The 21,612-nt window shown below is 42.9% G+C and overlaps 2 protein-coding genes across 2 annotated transcripts; one reads left to right on the top strand and one right to left on the bottom strand.

Annotated features, from left to right (window-relative positions):
* Nucleotides 1–3,457: 3,457 nt before the first annotated feature.
* CHCHD4 (coiled-coil-helix-coiled-coil-helix domain containing 4) lies at nucleotides 3,458–12,197 on the bottom strand. Its single transcript, XM_061357200.1, has 3 exons — nucleotides 11,975–12,197; nucleotides 9,997–10,095; nucleotides 3,458–4,621 (listed from the first exon to the last, which is right to left on the bottom strand). Exons 1-3 carry the CDS (start codon nucleotides 11,994–11,996, stop codon nucleotides 4,323–4,325), a joined length of 420 nt encoding a protein of 139 aa, XP_061213184.1. The 5' UTR covers nucleotides 11,997–12,197; the 3' UTR covers nucleotides 3,458–4,322.
* A 94-nt stretch (nucleotides 12,198–12,291) lies between these two features.
* Nucleotides 12,292–21,170, top strand: TMEM43 (transmembrane protein 43). The gene is made up of 12 exons (XM_061357198.1): nucleotides 12,292–12,445; nucleotides 13,173–13,322; nucleotides 13,581–13,715; nucleotides 14,395–14,489; nucleotides 15,095–15,144; nucleotides 16,346–16,415; nucleotides 17,690–17,760; nucleotides 17,926–18,047; nucleotides 18,633–18,707; nucleotides 18,787–18,888; nucleotides 19,042–19,159; nucleotides 20,042–21,170. The coding sequence occupies exons 1-12, from the start codon at nucleotides 12,434–12,436 to the stop codon at nucleotides 20,242–20,244; spliced, it is 1,203 nt and encodes a 400-aa protein (XP_061213182.1). The 5' UTR covers nucleotides 12,292–12,433; the 3' UTR covers nucleotides 20,245–21,170.
* Nucleotides 21,171–21,612: the final 442 nt, after the last annotated feature.

Consider the following 21,612-nt stretch of genomic DNA (forward strand, 5'->3'; position numbering starts at 1 on the left):
GATACAAGGATTGTGGCATGAAAACAGGAATGTGTGACGAGCAAGCGGAAGATGCCCTATGTATAAATGCTCAGGACTTAGGCAGATAGAAGTGTGCTCATGTCAGTCTCCATACTCTAATGCGACTGGCTGTAGGGGAAGAGGCAGCAAGGCTAGAACTGAGAAGGGAACAAAAGAGAAAACAAAAGAACAGCGTGGAGGAAGCAACACTCTCTTAACAGTAAGGAAAAGGTTAGAAACCACAGATGTAGAAATCGTACAGCTCCTCGCCCACAGAGCACCCTACAAAGGGAACAAGCACATTAGGAGATGCTTTCACCTCCTTAGGAGGGATGAGGAACTTGCCACATCCAGAAACAAATCAATCAAACAAATAAATCACACCCGATACAACAAACCCTGTGTCCATGAACCCTGCACAGCACTGTGCCACATCTGGGTTAATCTGCAATGTGCAATCACCGCAGAGCTTCCTGTGCTCTTTGTTCTGGCTGTGACAGTTCATGAGCTGTTTGCTCACACATACAGCAACACCCACGAGTAATAAGCTATTTGGAAAAAGCCCCCCAAGAACAATATTTCTTCTTGGTTTAGAGATCACCCCTCCATTCAGGCCCTGGCTGCTGGCTATAGCTTACGCTAAGAACATGGAATTCACTGAGATACTTCCTGCTGCTTCTCCCATGCTAAGCTAATGATCCCCTATGTTCTGAACTAGAGTTCTCGTCATCCTACCCTATGCAGTCACCACTCTCTCAAGTTCTCAGCATCACTACCAGAACATCAGTTCTAGAGGGGTTAAAAGGAATTGAAAAACAACTGCAGGCTGGTGCTGTGCAACCAAATGAAGTCATGTCCAGTGACTAGAGCTAAGAATAAATGACAAAGTGCTGGTAGCTTCTCTACACCGTCCCACACCAACTAGAATTTTAATGAGAAGTAAAACAAGAGTTCAAGAAGCAAATAATATCCTTTTTTCTCTTCCCTAGGAATAAGAAAGTAGGCTCTCCCTATTGAGGTAACAACTCTCCTCAAAGAGATTCATTGACGTGTGATCAGATAAGTGCCTCAGATGAACTGGCGACATCACCGAGGTTTAACAAGGACCTGCTCAGTGAGGACTGCAGAGGATATAGATCTTGTTTCCAACACAGCCCTGCCAGATCCCCAGATCTAATGATTCTGAGAATGAACTGCAAGATAAGCATCTCCCTCCAGACACTGTTGTGTACATCATTCCTGCTGCAGGGAAGAAGGAAAAATAAAAGGTCATTCTCACACCTGAAGCAAGGTCCTATCTCTAGGGAAGTTACTAAGCACAGGTTAGGTCTTTGAAATGCAGGTAGGCTGTACTGCAGAGAAAAGCAGAAATCAGTAACTTTTAAACACATTCTGAAACATAACTTCATCTGATTTGAACCATTTTTCAGTAGTTAACTATATTTTCGCATATATTTAAAGTTAAAAGAGACAAGTTTTATAGGCAAAGTTTACCTGCATCAGGAGATATGACACATTCTCCACAGAGTCAAGTTTGAGTTGACTGCAGGAGCGACTCCATCCTAACAAGAAGTTATTAGAAGCATAGATGAATTTGTGGCCTGCATCACACACAGGTTCTAACCAGGTGAGAACAGTCCTACCCAGCCTTCAAAACCAGAGCTTGTTTCACTGCTGCATCAACTCCGGAGTTGCAGCATGTCCAACAACTGAAGAACTGATTAAAACTTGCAATACTTCAGTTTTCCAAGTAATACTGAACAAGGCAGTGTTTTAGGAGCAATGATGAAAGCCTGTAGGACAAATTCAACTAAACACACCTCTTTTTACTGTTGAGCTACATTCCGATTCCTATGCTTCCACTGAAGTGCAAGCTATACTACATGGTTGTCATGAACTTCAACTCCAGAAGGAAGACTGAATGCATTCGACTTTAATGCAGCAAAATACAAATTCCATGGCAGGAAGTGCACTGTAAGCACTAAATCAGAAAACATAAGGGACTGGACTCTTGTCTCTCAATATAAAGCCCTAATTCGATGTTAAGCACATCTACATTACCATTTAAAGTTTTTAATGGTGGGGACTTCCTTTCTAACACCTCCAACACGTTACTTACTGTTTTGCAGTTTCTGAGGTAAAGCCCTTGCACATATCCCCTATTTACCCAACAGGTGACCCTCAGCAGAATCAGAAAGAAGCAACTCCATCCTAAATACACCTTCAAATACATTGCATTATATGCACCCGCTTCTCTCTGGCAGTATTAGGGTCAGGTCCCGAGCTACTGTGGACCAGGATTCTTGCATTTTGTTTCCTACAGATGCTAGAAATAGAGGCTAAATCCCAAACCTGCAGAGCATAGGAAGCAACGTGGGAAAGAAAAGCACAGCAGGAAAAAGTAGGAGGCAGACAGTTCTTAGAACAGAGCATCCCTTCACAAACACCATTTCCATTTGAACAGCCAAAAGCTTGGGTGCACATGATGTGCTTTTATTTGGTGCCCAGTGTTTATCTGATTGCCTGAGATTCCATTTTCATGGTCCAATTGCCTGAGTGCCAAGGTTTATCTCTGCTGCTTTTCTGCCCATTTACTCAGGTTAACTTGGCATTTGTCTTCCAACACCTGAAAGAGTCACACTGAGAAGCTGTGTCACACTTTTCTCTCTTAAAAGCATAGAGGTGCTGAGAGTACCTGCTCTCCATGACCTTGGATCTGAGTAGCTGTCAGCCACTTAATTTCCTACAGGTTTTTTTGAGGCTCCAGCAGCTGCACTGAGATATGAACAGCTCAAACACACTGTAAACTTTAACAGGAATTCCCCTCAAATATTCAGAAACATCATCACTAACACTGAAATAACTTGTACAAGCAAGATATAAAAATATTATATGGAAGCAATGTTGCTGAGCACCTAAGACTGCTGCCCAGAGACAGGCAAGTGTTCAAACATTACTAGACTTATTGGGCTGCATTATTGTCACTACAACTTTATGCTTTGGTTAAGTTAACCAACACATGGAAGAGGAAAAAAACCAACCAGCCAGCATGCAGTGAAGTTAGTGAAGCCGATTTGTTCTGTAATACAATTCTCACAGCCTACATTTTATTATGAAAGTACAATGTAGCATTCCCTTATCTACAGGTATTAAACTATAGTGAATTACCATTCAATTATTTACACCTTTAAAGTAATTCTCAAGTATTTTAATAGCCTTTCAGGCCCTCTGTAGTGCTGGTTCATGATCCAGTCTACAGGTACTGAAAATTCTATTTTTCATGCTTTCCTGCCCAAGGCTGAGGAGAAAAGAATGGAACAAGAATGAAAACCTGACAAGCTGAAGCAACCTAATTTCACAATCCACAAACTCATTCAAAACCTGCTTACAATGCAGAAGAGTTATTTCAAACTCAAGCAGTTAAAGAAACACACTACAAAGACACAGGAGCTTTCAATGAAGGTAAAAAGTATTTGCTTTTTAATATGCACTTCAGTCACAGTATCTGTTTTGAGATCATTACACCAGGTAACCCTTTCATTGTATTCTCAACATATTTTACAAGAGCTTATTTATACACTGAAGGAGCAGATGCTAACTACAGGAACCCAACAACCTGTGCTTTCAGAGTGAAAATAAAGCCAGTGATCAACATTCTTTCCATCCATCTTTAGCAATGGTTGCTCAATACACCATTGTTAAATATGTAAAACCCATCACAATTGGCAAATGAAATTAAAGGAGAGATGCATTTCAACATCCTTGTTCTGGCATCCTTACCTGATGCCTGCCAGTAGGAAAATGCAATCAAAGCCTACTAAAACCATTTGAAATTACTTTACAAACTTGATTTAGGCAGTTTTTAATTTTCTGTATCAATTGGGCAAACCACAAAACTCTTTAAGGAAAATCAATCCTTTAATGCCACTTGTATTAACAGAATACATTAAAAAGAGCAGCTATGGATCAGAACATACTGAAATGAAAACAGACCTGGTGTGCTAGTGGAATTTCAGTTGAAAGCTATATATATAAAGACATTATTCAAGTCAAAACTCAAGGAGAACTTGAGGGTTAAACAAGGTGTTAAGGTATTAACTGTGTGATAGTAAGTTACACAGTACACACACATACTTGTTCTTGCAGTATTTATTTGCATGACTGTACCACTGAGATTTCTCCTTCAGCAATAAATTATTTACTATGATACAGTGTCTACAACAATGGTGAGACACTTCTTGGTGACACTGAAGACAAACATACTGCAAAAGTCCATGTCTCTGAAAATGAGAAATGGAGACAACAGCCTCCTTGCATCTTCATTAGCTAGATCCCTTCTCCTCTTTGGCAGCAGCAGTAGCCTCCATAGAAGCAGCTTCCAAATCTTTGCTTGACTTCTCCTTCTCCTCAGTTTCATCCTCTTGAGGGTAAAGATCTGGGTATTTTTGCATGCATTCCTGCATGGCACGGAATTGGTCCACACAGTCTGATCCCTTTATTTCTTCTGTGCTATAGTGGAAACAAGAGAAGGCTGACTTGAACTGTTCCCCACAGGGACCACTAGCCATTCCACCCAGACATGGGCAATTCCAGTTGATATCTCCATTGGGCAATATCAATCCTGAACAAACAAGAGAGAAAAGAAGTTAAAGCTCCTTCCAAAAATGGATTTCATTTAGTGAAAGCTGCTAAACTACAGGTGTAAGTGGAAGTACTCACAATGCCCTATTAGTTCTGTAGCTTCAAAGGTGATAAACACCTTCCACTTCCTGGCCAGGTTTTCTACCTCTGATCTGCATGATCCTTTACTGGGCACCAGTAAAATCAGTTCCATATCCATGCCTGAGTTCAGTCTTTCCCCCTGGACTACAATCACTGAGCATATTCTAAGTAAACTTCAAAACAGACTGAAGTCAAGACAATCCACTTGCCAGACTCTGCCAGAGGAACAAGCAAGCCTTAGAATCATGTCATACAAGTTATAAGAAATTAATTCCAGTATTAAGAATACTTTTAAATCAAGGATGCAGTTTTCTTCTTGTTTTAAATGAACTCTAGAATACTAACCCACAGCTTCAGTGTTGATCAGTCTCCTTTTCAATACTGAAAGTAACAGCCTCCATAGCATGATTTAGTCAACTACAGTAATACTGTCATTTTTTGATAGATCATGCTTTATTTGGCAAGATAGATTTGTAAAAAACACTGTACAGAGATGTCCCTGGTACACTGTATATGGCAACTTCAGTGGCCTGGAGGAAAAGCAGGACTACTGAGGAGAGAGAGATGGATGGCTAGTGCCAGATTCCTTTATGTCATCCTGACATAAAGGATGACATAAAGCAGAAAGATGTTGGTCATCCAATGTTTAAGAAATACAGCTTGCTTGGTAAACTTGATTCCTATATTCTTCCTCATGCATTTTAACTTCTGTCATTTTAAAGTCATTTTTCTAATACTTCAGAAAGAAAAAAAATACATAAGGAGTTGTGAGATGTTCCTGAAGACACCACAGCAATGCAGCTACATGTAAAATTATTTTCTTCAAATATATTGTTCCTTTTGGAACCAGAACTGCCTTCTAAGCATGTGGATTAACAACAGTGTAAGAGTTATGCCATAAATAATACATTCCTGTATATCACATGACATTGATTTGCACCTATTTGATCACAGAAATAGCATCAGTTTTGGAAACCATGCTTTAAAAAAAACAAAACAAAACAAAACCACAGATGAGCAAGACAAGCATTTCCTCATTGGTAAATACAGCAGCAAGCACACTTCAATGGCAAAACCACTGTTCACATCATAGCAGATGAAGACTTGCATTAGCAATCAATTGCGGACATCACACTTCATCTCTCTTAGCTCCTGGGATCGGTTAATATCACAGATAAAGGCAGAAACAGCTGCATTTATGTCAACACTTGTTTTTGTACTTGCTGTAATGAAATCCTATTGCTGTTTTGAGAAAGTTTCTTCCCTGTTTTGTGACAAACATCCCAATAACAAGTTTATCTGCCAAGGATGCACAACGTAAGATGACAGACACAGAGGAAGCAGGATTGAAAGGGACATCAACACTCATAAAGAGTCCTGTACATCTGACCATTCATCAGGTTCGTTCTTAAAAGAATTAGGGCTTTCCTTCATCAGTCCTTTGGGGAAACAGTTTCAAAACTGTCTCCAAAATAAGATGCCAGGAACAAGTGTGGAAACACAGAGCAGGGAGTGGACAGCAACAACCTGTGTTTGTGATGCAATTCCACAAGCACTTTTTGCCAACTCTGCTATCATGCCTCTAATAATAAAAATTACTTGCCATGCTCACGACTTCCTTCTTCATGGAAGACTAATAAAATAAGAAATTATTTAACTGATGGGAGCAAAGATCTCAATGAAAACTAGAGCCCTTTAACATTTAAATTCTTCCATGTGCAGCACAAGAGACCAGAAACAAGTTTTACACTGAGAATGCTATTTCAAATTGCTGCAAATGAATTCTTGTTTCCATCCGCCACAGCTGTTAAGAGGCACATACAATGAACTCTGAGACACACTGCAATATGGAATGCTAACTTTGTCTGCATTCCCATTCCATGTGGCTTCACTTCTTTCAATGTTTTTGGCTTAATATAAACCATTACAATTTTGCCTACCAAAATCTCGTAACTTCTTTGTTTTGTTCTATCAATGTCCTAGCTGATAGAAAAAAATAATAAAAACCAAAAAACTATACAACTTTATTTTCTTCCAAAGGAAACAGAGCAGTTTTCCCAAGTCATCTGCTAATTAAAGTAGACTTCTCAAAGACTTATCTATTAATGCCTGAAGCAAAATGAAAACTAGCCAAAAAACCCAAACTATGCATTTATCTTAAGTATGAAAAAGGTCCCTATAAAAAACTCAAAACCTCACATAAAAGTTTTAGTTGTATTATAAAACAACACTATAGAATAAATATATAAAATGTCTATAGGTATCTATAAATGTAGATATAAAACATCTATACAATAAAACTGTTCTTCCTCAGATACAACTGGTCTGCGTATAGCACAGCAGAAAAGATGAAAAGAGTCAGAGTTAATTAGGCCACAGAAGTTGAAAACTGTAAACCAACTCTTCTAATCAAAGCAGAAGTTAAATCAGAAAAGCCTGCACATTGCTTTATGTGCAAATAAAGCAGTATTTATTTTTTAGTATGGGAAGCAGAGCCCTTCCCATTTGTTTTGGATAAAATTCACATGAGCTTCTGCACCTCAATGTATTCCAAAGCATTTTGCCCATATGTCTTTCCTGCCCACAAATTTCACACCCACTAAATGCAACACTGTGATATATCAATTGTTTGTGATTTGATCTGATGCACTGTAGCCTGAGACTATTCGAGTAAGAAGTTTTCAGATAATCCTTAAAACATGGCAGTAATTCACCAAATGCTAAGGAGAAAAAACAAAACCAAAAACCTGCCAACTTCTAGGGAGTTTCTCATTTTAAATCACACAGACACACATTGTCACTGCAAGGTGTCCCTGACATAACTAGCTTCTGGCTTTCTGTTTTCTTCCCTGCTTTATAATTTAGGAAGCAAGTGATCTAACATGCAGTAAATACAAGATTGCTAGGAAAACCCCCACCACCTCCCCTCTTTACCACGGCTTTTACACATCCAGCAAAATACACATAAGAGGAATCAATTAATATGACATTTAAACGAGGAAGAAGTGGCTCTTTTAATTTAAGACTAGTTTCTTAACGAAATACATGGCACAAGACTATATACTTAAGGTATATATACAAAGAGAATAATTTGGAGCAAAGGGGTGGGGTGTGAGACAGAAGGAAGACAATCCGCTCTTTAGAGGTAGCAAGAGAATGGTTTTCTATGTTCACATTCCAAGCCTTTATCGTAGGTAAACCTGAGATGGGAACCCTTCCCTTTCCTCTCAGAAGGCAGCATCAAAAATAGATGCTTAGTTATAGGACCAATATGCATCCACATGCTGTTGCTAGAGAGACACCTTCTACTAACAGAATAATTACTACCAAAGACCATGAATGATCATAAAGGAGAAGACATGTGAACTTTAAAGAACCACAATACAGACTGCATACATGAATTTACTTCACTAAACAGGAAGCTACTTTGTTTAGCTGTACACCACTAAAGGTGACTTAACAGCTCAGTAAATGGTAAAGTATCCAAGGGTTTGCTCTCCAGATGTGATATTTAGAAAAAGCATCTTCCTTTGCTTTATTTGCAGTCTCCAGTTTTTCCAAAGGAAACAGAAAACCACAGGCTGCAGAAAAGGAACAGGGGGAATTTAATTCCACCATTTGATCATTAGAGGCTGTTAACTCTTCACTCAACAGTCCAGTAATGGATTTTACATTTGCCTGCATCAGCAGCTAACTCTTCCATGTAGCAAACTGCTAGGAAAAATGCTCTTAAAAGTGAGCTCTCCTTAGACACTGCTTTCTACCTAAGGGTGAACTACTTTGTACAAATAACTTGTCTGTTTCACCTTCCACCCTGGTCAAGGCAGTAACAGACATAAGTGCCACATAGATTTTATTGCCTGTAGAAGTCTCCATTTGAAATCCTTAGGGGCTGAAGACCCATTCCCATGGGGAAAATAAGGACAAATCCCAAAGTATAAACTGTTTCCACCAAAGAGGCAGTTTGGGTGCTGGGTCTTTGCCAGTTAAACAATCTACCTGACAATACACAGTAGAAAAATTCCTGATAGATACTAAACTGCAGTTTTGAAAGACCTTTCTGAAATTCTCTCATTGTTCTCATCTGGATCACTATAAAACTGAATGGACTCATTACTGCTGACAAGCAAAACTTTTATATATCATCATAAAAAGAAGTCACTGACTACATACAGTTGCAATGTAGCCAAGAGAGGCAGCTAAATGCAAAATCATTTCAACACAAACCTATGTATGAAAAAAAGTTATTTTAATGACATAGGAGGATATGGTTCAAATTAAACTACTAACAAAATGACCTTGTGTGCTCCAGCTGCTGAACTGTGCTTGAACACTGCCCTCTAAAGGCCTTCACACAAAGTGAAGAGGCTAAATACCTCTAAGCAATAATGGCATATAGAAAATAACTCAATTCACAGATGTTCGTGACAATTTATTAACTTGGGGCAAAGTTTATTTAATCAACACGATAGGAACATTATTTTGTTTATCCATTAGAAGCAACCAAAAATGTTCTGTGCAATCAGAACATTACAAGTCTTGACCTCAGAAACATTCTGCTCTCCTAAATCTCCAATAGCCAGTTAGATCTACTTCACAGAACTGCAACCTTCACTGAAAACTTTAACTTGCATCTTTTCAAGATGGCTACAGTTGAAAACAGAGTAATTTGAACTTACCTGTCATGTGCCATTGAAAGATATTACTATGAATTATTGATTACATTGCTACTAGTATAGTAGAGGATTAGTCAGCTATAACTTACATTAAACTGGATATTGACAGGTCACCAAATCAGGCAATTCCAGCTGCACACAGGCAGGTGAGCAACTCACATCAGTGACAGTGGTATGTAACTTACTTCAGCACCTCTGAAAACTGTATTTCCTCATTTAGAAAGTGAAAAACAACCATAATTTTCACTGGTTAAGCTGTAACTTCATTAATGAAAGAAGGGAAGGAAAAGTGTTTTTCTGGGTATCTCTAGCTAGTAACCAAAACTATCAGGCATTAATTGACACATGTGAACAGACTACTTTGAAAGATAAAAGTTAGGGAAAACCACACCACCATAAGGAAAACATGTCACTTGTGATGTTAATTTGGGAGTTAAAACTGCTAGGAGTTTGGGTGTTTGTCGACTGAATAACCAGCTGCCTGGTTTTTAAAAATGATTTGTTCCTGCTTCATACAAGGCTGGCTTTCTTTGGTTAAGACTGGTAGTATGTATGTGATGTATCACTCCTTACTTCCATTCTTCTGCTTACTACTGACCTTGTTCTTCATAAGGGTCATCTGGGTCATCTGCAACCAGCTCAGCACTGCTCGGTGTCTCGTGGTCCTCCTTGGTGGCAAATATGATTCTGTCTTTTCCTGCCATATGGGAGACAACAGGTAAAAGTTCAGGGACAGATGATGCAGGAGTCATTTACAAAGCTGCTGAACACCACAAGGTAATGAGATATTCAGCGTGATGCATTCATGTTAACAGTGAATTAATCCTGTTGTACTTTTCACCTTCAATTAGAACAGCTGTTGGTTCATACACAGCTGATACTCTACTCTTCTAAAGCTCCAGCTTTCACAGCAACGCACTGTAATGGCTGCAGATCACAGTGCAGTTCATTGAACTGTGAAGCTAAAAAGTCAAAACAAACTCAAACTACTCCATTACCAGCACTAACGGAGGTGAAGAGGAAAGGAAAAGAAACATTACACTGAAGTTTTCCATAGAATGCTTATTGATAACAGTGGTCTACATTAAATACTGGTGTAATATTTTACAGGAATTATCTGACTTAAACACTGAAAAGCACCATAATGGTGTGGAATCAACTATAGTGAAAGGTGCTGTGAACATTACCAAGGACAGAAACTCAAGACAGCACCTTCCTGCTTCTGTGCCACTCTTGATTTAACAAAGCTCTGTAGTGTGCGGGGGGAAGGCTTGGCTGGAAACCTGAGTTTTCTAACAACTATGAGCACTCCGAGGCAGATACAAGCAGAAAAGAACAGCCAGATGAAACTCTTCTTAACGCATAACCCAGTATTCATTGAGTGGAAAGTAAATGGGAAGTTCCCCCCAAACTTCTTTCTGTTCTCCAAGTTCATAAAGCCACAACAATGACTTGGCATGTTAGAAACTAGCATCTTTTTTGCCCCTCAATGAGACCTCAACCAGCTGATGTTCAGTAACTTCCCATTTAAATACGTCAGAGAAGCAGATAAATCTAAACCTCTTTTAACAGAGCAGTTTTCTGTCAGTTCTGCATTGCACAGTTAATATAAAATGTTCAGTTATTTCTTGCATAGAAGGAACTACTATATACACAAACTACTATATATATAAACTACTATATATACCAACTAAACGCTTTCACTAAGCTTTGTAGACAACTTACAGACCTTGTAAAGATCCAAGATGTTAAAATAAGCAAGTTAACAATAAAGCAAATGGGCCCACAGGTTACGACTTCCTCACCACAGTCTATGATCAGCATTCGATGTGTCAAAGCTCATAAATGAAAAAACGGCCTTTAGAATTACAGAACGGCTTTTTTTACAGACTGAAATTTCACATTCAGTCACTTTACACTGCTTAACGGGGGGTGAGCATCCCAGAGGTTATGAAGTGGTCAAGCCTTTCAACCACCACCACCTATGCAGTACAGTACCTTCTACAACACAGAAACAGAAAGCCCGCATTCTGCCCATCCTGTCTATCTACCGCGTTTCTCCTGAAGAGGTGAAAAACCACCTTTGGCCACTCCAGCTGACAGCAACCCAGCCCTACAGGGAGGGTGCTCCAGGACACGGAGTCACTGCACCGCAAAGCTGCCGAACTAAAACCGGAGCCCGGAGGCGCAACGCGCCCAGCTCCGGCCACTCGCCGGGGATGTTTCAACGCCCGCCGCAGGGCAGCACCTTCGCCGCAGGGCCGGTGTGGGGACCCGCAACCAGGACACAGGCCGGCCCGGGGGACAGCGGTGACCCTCAGCGCTCCCGCCTCACGGGCAACCCGCCGCGGCTTCCCGCCTGCCGTGAGGAGAAAGGTCGGACGGGGAAGGCGAGGCAGTTCCCCCTCCGCCACACACTGCCGCTTTCGCGCCTTCTCCTCCCTCAGGCTGTGCCTTCCCTTCGAGGACTGAGATAGAACCGCGTCGTCCCCACCTTCCCCCGGGCCGCCTGAGGGTGAGCCCGCCCGGCCTGTCCCGTCCCGGCAGTGTGACATTGGGAGGACACCCGAGCGTACCTTCTTGCCTGCAGTAGGACATGGCGGAGCCGTGCGGTACCTTCCCTGCAGCGCGCACGCAGACTCGTCCCGCCGGGCTCCACCGCTCTCTCCGCTACCACTGACCGCCACAGCAAGCCGTAGCGGCGCGCTGCTCCACGCTATGACCTCCCGCCTCCGGAAGCACCCTCCCTGCCCGCCGGCGGCTGCTGACGCACCTCCTGCCGATCGCGGGCGCGGACTGAGAGCAACTGCTCCGGAGGCCGGGCTGTGGCGTTGGACTACATCTCCCAGCATGCTCCGCGGCTGCCCGGCTGGACTACATGTCCCGGCATGCATTGCGGCTGGGCTCGGCTCGGCTCGGCTGGGCTCGGCTGGGCTCGGCGGTGAGGATAAGGAGGGCGCGGCTGCGGGCGGCTCTCGGTGCGCGGCTCTTGCGGCTTCTCTGAGGTGATACCAGGCGAGACTAAGAGGTCCAACATGTCGAGGAATGTAAGTGCTGCTCGGACCGGTCCGGTGTGTGGTGGTTCCCTGCACTGGCCCGTTCCCGCCCCGCTGAGGTGGTCTGTGGGGGCCGGGGGCCTTGTGCAGCGGAGGGGCCGCTGCCACATCCCGCTTGGCACTTTGGGATGAGCAAAAGCCTCACCTCCTCTCTTGTCTACGTGTGCTAAGCTGAAGTTGCATCTTAGTTGTTCCCCACAGCCAGCGTAGATACGGATAACCCCCCCTGGGCTTGCACGCTTTAACGTGGCACTGGCTAGGACAGCATTAACAGTGGTGTTTTCAGCTCTCTCTTTTTGTTACCCAGGAAGCAAATATTTTAAAGCATGAAGGCGTTTTTCCACTGGTGAGGTAAAATGTAACTTGTTATTTATAGCTGTGTTTTAGCTGCTCTGGAATTCAGGACTATTACTCACGTTGTCATGGCCTGAATGCAGGGTGTGGGCACCAACTAGGGAACCTGGAGACGGGACTGATGGAAGCTTGAAGGAACATGTTGAACCGCTATAACAGAAGTTGTTTTTCCATCAGGCTTCAGTTTTATATAGTGACTGCTTTTCTGGCATTAAAAGCGTGATGAGGCATTTAAGCAGGTTTTGGTCCAAGACAGGAGGTGCTACTCTAGAACAGCACCATTACTCAAGCTAAAAGAGTTATTTTGCAACAGGATGCCTTCCCCTTTCACACCAATATCGCGTTTTTGGTTTGTCTCCACCAGTTCTCTGACACAGGCAGCAGAAAAGAACATGTTAAAATCACAAGTGAGTCCAAACCAGGGTTCCTGGAGAGACTGAGCGAGACTTCTGGAGGCATGTTGATGGGTCTTGTGACGTTTCTTCTGGCTTTCTACCTTCTTTTTACCAATGAAGTAAGTGACATGTGGTCAGTGCTTGTACACAGCTTCAAAACGTCACAGCTGAGATGCCATTCAACTAGTTTTGTATTTACAAGCTAACTAAAATGGTCATGTTACAGCTTTATTCAAGTGTGTTTTAAGGACATGCCTTGAAGGTGGATATAGAAACATCTGCTGTGGCCTTCAGATCACTTGTCTGCCAACCTTTGTCACAAAGTACTGCTATGTCATTGGCTCTCCACAACTTGATTTTGCTTTCCTGGGTTGCAGGGCCGAGCTTTGAGGACAGCCCAATCTCTTGATGAGGGGCTTTCGCTTGTGATCCCTCTTGACAACATCCACAGTGTGTCTCAGCAGAATGAAGGGAGACTGGTGCACTTAGTGGGTGCTCTAAGTACGTCTAAGGTAAATAAAAGAATATCTTGAGTATGTATTTCAAGCTTGGAGGGAAGGAAAAGTCTTTACGAATTAAAATGATGTTTAATAGCCAGGAGAAGATACGTAGTTTCTCTCTGTAAGCATTGTTGGTGTTGCTTCTTGGCCTGCAATCAAGGAGATGCTCTACAGCCTTGGTCTCCCTCTAAAGCTGTGTGCCACCTCTAAAGCTGTGTTTACCTTCCCATTGCGGGATTGTTTGAATTCCCTTTTGTATAGAGAACCTGTTGTGTATTCATGGTACTGTGAAGTCTTCAGGCTCTTCCAGTACAGAGGCTCTGCAAGTTCTGTCTTTTCAGTAGTGAGGACATTCTCTGTGGGCAGCCTGGGTTGCAGAAGGTGACACAGCACAGTAGTTTCTAGCAAAATAAAACCTCCCCCTGATTTGAACACTTAAGTCTGCATCCCATCAGCATTTCTGACTTTATTTTTCACTGTGGCAATAATATTTGATGATGGTTCTTTAGCTCAGATTTATCAGTGCTAAAAAGGGATGGTCCTGTTTGTCTTTCAAAACAGTTCTACTGTATTCAGCTGTGGGTAACATAGTCCTATGTACACTGAGGTATGGAAATGGGTTTGATAGTATAGTACAGTTTGTGAGGTACAGCATTTATACTGACCTGTGCTTTCTCTTCTTTTTGCACAGCCTTTGTTTGATCCCAGCTATGGGCTCTCCATCCAGGCTGTCAAACTTAAGCGTAACGTAGAAATGTACCAGTGGGTAGAATATGAAGATTCCAAGTAAGCGACAGTAACCTTTAAAAGCTGTTTATGAAGCTGTTGTATTAACAGGATCCCATCACATTTTTTTTCTCTCCCCCCACTCAAGTAACCCCAGCTCCTTATGGCAGGAGAATTCTGTTCATAGTTTCAAGCAGAGGAGGGAAAACATTTCTGTTGTTAATAATACTTCCTCTGACAGTAGTATACAAATTATTAGCTATTAAGTAGGTCTGAGTCCACAGAATTCACGTTCCAAATGTCTTTTATGTCATACAAAAAAGCCTGTTAGATGTAAAAGTGTGAAAAATCACTTCTCTGTGCAGCTTCTGTAAAAGACTTGTTAATTTAGGTCAGCTTATCTCACTGTCTTTAATACTGGTTGTTGCCATCTATCTAGTCAGCACCTACTTGGCAACATGGGAGTAAAAGGGTTGTGGCTGTTCAGCATTTGTGTGTAGTATTGTCCTTGTATTGAGAATCTCTGTCTTCAGAACAGAGACTTAGTTTGCTTGCAAAGACAAGTTTGCATTGCCAGTGAGCTGTCTGTGTTCCATTTGTAAAGTGTGTTCTGCCCTGAGCAGGGGTGTGTGTTCTGGTACTCATTCCACCCCTTTTCTCTCCAGGGAATATGAAGAGAACGGTGAGATTAAGAAAGAGACAAAGTATTCATACAGTAAGTCTAGCAACAGAAGGTCCCTTTTCTTTTATATGTAACTTCGAACTTTTATGTGTGTGGATTTTGACGTCTGTTGTAAACCTTCTATTTTCATGTTAGGAAAGAAAGGAATGTGAAGAAATAAGCAAAAATTCTGTTTCCTAAACAAATGACAGGACCTCCCCTTCTGGAGGTAACTGATATGAAAGGAGGTGTGCTGTTAATAAACAGCTACTACAGAAAATCTAAGTCTTGAAAGTCTTTGAGGTTCAGAGCAGCATCCAGGAACAGGGTGCTCCAGAGATAGGGCCTGTAAGGTCCTCAGTGTCAGGAGATGGGCAGAGGTGGGAATGTGTTCAAAGCTACTCCTGAGAGCACTCATCAGAAGTGGAGTAATTGGGCATGTATGTAGTGTGAGCAGAGGAGAAGGGAAGAGCAGTGCAGCTCCAGTCTGTAAGACAGCCTGTTGAGAATGTGTTCAGGTGTTGATATCAGCTAATGAAAACCACCAGCACCTTCTGATGTGTACTGTGGCCTTTGCCAAAAGCTTTTTTGGCAGGAGCAGAACTGAGAGGATTATTCTGATCTACCCAGTGGCAGAAAAACCCTCTGAGTCATCAAGTATCTGCAGTTTGGGCTCTGTGCTTCATTTATCTCTGCTGAAAACAGATGGATGTGTAACGTGGGTGTGCAGCAGTTTCTGGGTGTGATCATAAAAATACCCCAGCTCCAGTGAAGCATGGGACCCTGCAGCATGGGCATACATAAGGAGCTGTGAAAAACAGGAGATTGGAAAGAAGAGGAATGAGGGAGCTTGTGGGTTGAAATAATGACAGGGAGGTTGCTTAGCAGTGGGCATCGTGGGCAGAATGGACTCACCTTGGGGAATATTAGGTTTATTCTCAAGTAAATATTTAATTACTGGTTTGGGTGTTGGCAAAACACATTTGCTCTCACCCTTTCCCAGGCTTTGGAAAATTGAGTTACAAATTTATCCTTCAAATCCTTTTTCTTTTTTTCCCCAAGTCCTGCCATGCCTTGTTAATATGCTGGGAGGATGGATTTAAGTATCAGTACAGGCTGTCACATACAGACCTTGATGTGAATACTAGAAGTATAACTTGGAACTGATTAGTTGACTGAGAGGTGTCTTCAGTAACTATGACCTGTGTGTAAATTCTTCCTGTGTACTCCTCAACTGTCATGTTATTTTCTTTAGACACTGAGTGGAAGTCAGAAGTTGTGAACAGCAGGAATTTTGACCGAGAAATTGGGCACAAAAACCCCAGGTAAGTTACTGCCTAGCACAGTCCTTCTTGGTTCTGTCCTTGTATCTGGTCGAAGTTAAAAGCTAAATGACCCATCTTCATGACACAGTGATGTAGATGGAAGCTGTTAGTCTTTTGCTAGCTGGGAGACCTAAAGGATAGAGAAATTGGGGAGCAGTTCAAAGCTGCCTGGTGGAACCAGAATTAAGCTATGCAATGGCTGGACATCAGGCTACTATTACAATACCTCTGGACTATGTGGTCTTCGTGTAGAACTTGAATGGGTTCCTTCTGACTTTTGTTGTTTGTTAGTGCAGTCTGTCACAAATTCTATTACAAGTGGACTGTTAGAACAGGAGGCATCCCAGGAGCTTGTCATGCCACTTCATCCTGCTTTCTCTAAGCTGGCATGCATGAGCTCATCAGCTTATTTGTGGCAATCTCCCATATATAATTTGTTTCATATAGCTCTCATCTGAAACACTGTAGTTACACTACAACTAACATTGTAATTACACTACAAGGTGCCATTTTAATGCTAAGTTTTAGCTGGGTACAAACCAAGAAGACTCAGTGTAACTGTGGTGGATCCTCTCATGAGACAGTGTGGTGTGTGCAGACCTGCTGAACTTTAAGAGTTCATGCCTTGCATGAATGAGACTCTATTTTAAGTGTGTGCTATGTGTCTTCCTTCCCTCCATACAACTTAGACATTTGTAAAAATAAAATCTCTGGTCTCCTGCCAAGGAGATTCCAATAGTACTGCTGGTGGGAATGAAGACTGTAAGTAAAGGAATCGTGAGTCTGGAATGTTACTAACTTGGCTGTGATGTAGAAGTACCTGTATATGGAGAAGGTTTGTGATGTAGGTTTCTTGATTTAGCAGGTAAGATCCAGCAGTTGACAGGAGAAGCTAAATAAATTCAGGCTAGAAATAAAATGCATTTATGGGTGTAGTTAAATGTTGCAGGAACTCATCTAGGAACGTGATTAAATCCTCATCGCTCAAAACCTCTATAGCACCATAGAGAAGCTTCCTAGTGCAATCCCGCAGTGTGACTGGAAGGTTGGGCTGGGGGATGAGACAGTCATGGCTTGTCTGAAGTTATTTTAATGGCTCCAACACTGTGAAATCTGGACACAGTTTCTTGATGGTTTTGTTTTCACATCATTACAGCCATTCAGCTCTGAGTTTCTCGTGATGTTTGACCTTTTATCTGCTGTGTACTACATACTGCAGATGAAGAGCTTGATCATAACTCCAGGACTAATCAGGGGCTCTCTCTGTTCCTCAGTGCCATGGCTGTGGAGTCTTTCACTGCTGTTTCTCCTAACGTCCAAGTTGGCAGCTTTGTTCTTTCCAAGGGTAAGGATTGCTTTGTGTTGGCTCTGGGTCTGCTGTTGCATCATGAGTGGACTTTGGTTCTTTCAACAGTGGTGATGATTTCAAGTGACAATGAAGAAGCCAGCCAGGAAATTGCCTGTTCCAAGTTAGACACTGGACATGAGCTTGGTTCCTTATTCTGCTTAGGTCTTGTGGATAAAATCGATGACTTCAAGCAGCTGAGCTTGGCACACCTTGAAGATCCCCATGCTGATGTTACCCGCGGAGGAGATTACTTTTACCACAGTGACAACCCCAGGCGACCAGAAGTAAGATGGGAAAGAGAAACCAAAGCAGTGATTGCTCTTAAGTGAAAAAGAAAGCTGGAGCATGCCCCATTCCTGTTTACATATGTAGAAATCAGAGTGCAGACCATCCCAGAGATAACACCCTTAGTACTGTCCCCTTCAGCACAAGTGCTTTGCTTGCAGAAAGCTTCTGAGGCTGCTTTTGTCTTCTGTTTTCTTGAGTCTGCCATGCTTTTAAATGGAAAGACACAGGATGGTGCTGGGAGGCGAGTTCTAACTCTGCCTTGCTGTACTAAATCTAGTACAATGACATGAGTGCCGCTTGCCCTTCTCTGCCAAGAAATAACATGACAAGGGATGAACAAAGGGTCTCGCTGGTGTTAATGTGCTTCTCTAGCTAAATCAGAGGGGGTGTTGCACCATTTGAGCTGCCCTGTTTTGGCTATCGACTAGGCCTGAAAAAAAGTACAGCTTGGAAATCATGCTGAGTATCCTCTGGCTTGAAATAAGAGCTGATGCAGAAAGGATGTTCCCATGCAGGGGTATCTTTCCTGTGATTCTTCTTTGTAAAGGAATCCTTCTTGACTTCCACTGTTCCGTCTGTAGGTGGGAGATCTTCGTGTCTCATTCTTCTATGCAGGTCTGAGTGGAGATGACCCCTATTTGGGCTCTGCTGAGATGGTGAGTCCTGACCTGTTCCTGTATTTCACAGACTCTGTTCCCAGCTCAGTCACCAGTAAATGTTCTCCCTTTCTCACAGGTGACTGTGGTCGCTCGCCAGCGAGGAGATCAGCTGGTGCCGTATCATACCAAGTCCGGAGATGTCCTGCATATCCTGTACCCTGGGGACCTCACTGTGGAGGTGAGATACACACTGGAGTGGTGAGGGGATCATATTGGAGATGGTAGTGCAGAAGCAGCACTGCCGGCTCTGGTTTGCTCCTAACACACTGGAATCAGGAGGATGTGGAGAGGAATGGAGGGACAGGCTGCATGTGATGGTGTTTCCTTTCAGGAAGTGTTTCAGAAGGAGCACCAGGGGAACACCATGAAGACCTGGGCGCTGCGTGGAGCGGGCTGGCTGGCGATGTTTGTGGGCATCAGCCTCATGACCCGAATCTTCTACACTTTGGGTAAGCTGCTTTACAGAAAGGTAAAATGATTTTGATTAATTGCTCACATGTGCAGTTAATTACTTTGGAGGGCAGAAGGGATCTGGTTTGGATCTGAAAGCTGCAGTAGGCAATTTCAGGGAGACAGGATCCCAGAACTGGATGGCTGCTTTCTGAACATTAAAACATTGCCAGTTTCGACAGCCCCCAGCCCAGTGCTCACCAAAACCAGGGTGAAGATTGTGTTGGGCTTCCAAGTCCAAGGTGCTGCAATCCAGTTACTCTCTAAACCCACACACAGGTGGTCCCCCAAGAGGTCTCAGTGGTTGTACAGTAACATGTCTGTGTGTCTGGTTATTTTACACTGCTGTGAACAAACAGCAAGGAAAGCTTTTATCCTTCTAACATAGGAAGATGTTGGAATAAAAACACAGAAAAGCAGATGGTGCCTCAAACCTGTATAAACTCCAGACATCAAAGCTAACATTTGCTTTGTAGCTGTGAGCTTTTTTCCCCCTCTGTATTATCCATAGACATGCTACTGCAAGATTATTGTTGCCAGAAACCAGTTTGTGTTTCGTGTTACGTATCAGTTGCTCTAGACTTGTTCCATAGCTGCAAGGCTATCAGGCTGCTCTGCCTCTCAAACCTCGGACATGTCTTCTGACTTAATTTGGGATTGCTTCCTGTCTGAGGAGATGAGGATTCCATTGCCTTTTATATTTAGCTCTTGCTTAGTTATCAAATGCCTTGAAGATGCTCTATTGCAATGCCTTACCCAGTGCTCTTGATAAATAATTGGAGTCTGTCTTCCAGTTGCAATAGTGAGCAAATCCTAAACATGATTTCCTGTTAAACCATCATTTATCAACTCCTTTATCCCTGATTTAATTCTTTCTGCAGTGGACTGGTTTCCTGTTGTGAGAGATCTGGTTAACATTGGATTAAAGGCGTTTGCCTTCTGCGTGGCCAGTTCGCTGTCACTCCTGACCATCTCTGTGGGCTGGCTCTTCTACCGGCCCCTCTGGGCTCTGCTCATCGGGCTGCTCTCTGTAGTGCCCATTGTGGTGGCAAGATCTCGTGTCCCACCAAAGAAGCAGCAGTGAGGAGGAGCTGCTCAGGGTTGGGCACTGGATCCCTGATAGGAGACTCCTCCAGTGCGTTCCTGTCCTGGTTACTGCAGCACGCTCACAGCGCATTCCAGGCCAGCAGCGTTTGTGCAGCTCTGGGCAGGGGCTTGCTACACGTTACTCATGAAAATGGGACTCTGCTGGTGTTTGCAGAAGTCAGTGACATTGACTTTTTAGGGGGGAAAAAGGCATTTTGGAGTGTCTGTGTTGATCAGCAAACCCAGCAGTTTGTACCTCTTATGGCTCACTAGCTCCTGATTTGAGCACTGGCAAGTCCTCAGTGACAGGCGAGGCACCTTCTGTGTCATGGAGCAAGCACCAGCTTCATCCTATGGAGGTGATCAGGTCTCCTTAGGAAATACATATGTGCCTGTGACTAACCTCTCTCTGCAGCCTGTTCTCTGCACTGTCACATACGCTGCTTTGGCTGATGCATTAGGAGGTGGGTGTGTGTGTCCAAAGGGGAACCACAACTTAGGTTTCACATGATGCTCATGTAAAATGTACACTTTTGGACTGGGGGTTTTCAGAGTGACTTGCAATAACAAGCAGTCAGGTGCGTGTGCCCTGAAGCAGTGCAGATTTGGCCCAAAGCATTGATTTCCCTCAGGTTTTTATACAACTCCAAGTTGGTCTTGGTTAAGCATCCAAAACAGAAGAATGGACTTACACCACTGTGTAACTACATCAGACATGGACCTTTCAGTTGCACTTACTTAAGGGGTACTCCGAGGTCACCAACCTCCAGAAATCAAGCCTGCTGCCTTGAAACAAAAGTAACTTTTATAATTGAATGTATATTCTTTGTATTTGGGGTTTTTTGCTGTGAGTATTGTGTCTTTCTTGAATTTCACTCAATAATGACAATGAACATACTCCATGAAATTAAACCATGAAAACAAGTTGTGTCTGATTAGATTTCATAGAATTTATTAGCCTGAATTTTGAGCTTTTGTGTTTGTATCACGTTAAAGGGATGTCACCTTGTGTCCAATGCAAAAGTAATGTCTTCATTTACTTTTGCCAAAGGCCTGTAGGGACAGGCCAAGGGGAATGGCTTGAACCTGCCAGAGGGGAGACTGAGCTGAGCTCTTAGGCAGAAGCTCTTCCCTGTGAGGGTGCTGAGGTGCTGGCACAGGGTGCCCAGAGAAGCTGTGGCTGCCCCATCCCTGGCAGTATTCAAGGCCAGGTTGGACGCAGGGGCTTGGAGCAAGCTGCTCCAGTGGAAGGTGTCCCTGCCCGTGGCTTGCAGGGCAAGAGCTGCTCCCTGCAGGATTAGCTGCCTGCAGGGGAGGTGTCATGGACCACACACCCTTTTTTCCATGTTTTATTTCATTCTACAAA

This window comes from Neopsephotus bourkii, unplaced genomic scaffold (genome assembly GCF_033783945.1).
Source record: "Neopsephotus bourkii isolate Nb327-2 ecotype Australia unplaced genomic scaffold, CSIRO-AGI_Nbou_v1 NB_887, whole genome shotgun sequence".
Classification (NCBI taxonomy): domain Eukaryota; kingdom Metazoa; phylum Chordata; class Aves; order Psittaciformes; family Psittacidae; genus Neopsephotus; species Neopsephotus bourkii.

Coding starts and splice junctions, on each gene's coding strand:
- CHCHD4 (XM_061357200.1), bottom strand. CDS start 11,996: ATGTCCTACTGCAGGCAAGAAG. Junction 10,096..11,974: donor GTCCTACTGCAGGCAAGAAG/GTACGCTCGGGT, acceptor CCCATATGGCAG/GAAAAGACAGAATCATATTT. Junction 4,622..9,996: donor TGACCCTTATGAAGAACAAG/GTCAGTAGTAAG, acceptor TTGTTTGTTCAG/GATTGATATTGCCCAATGGA.
- TMEM43 (XM_061357198.1), top strand. Junction 16,416..17,689: donor ATTGGGCACAAAAACCCCAG/GTAAGTTACTGC, acceptor TCTGTTCCTCAG/TGCCATGGCTGTGGAGTCTT. Junction 18,889..19,041: donor CTGGGGACCTCACTGTGGAG/GTGAGATACACA, acceptor GTTTCCTTTCAG/GAAGTGTTTCAGAAGGAGCA.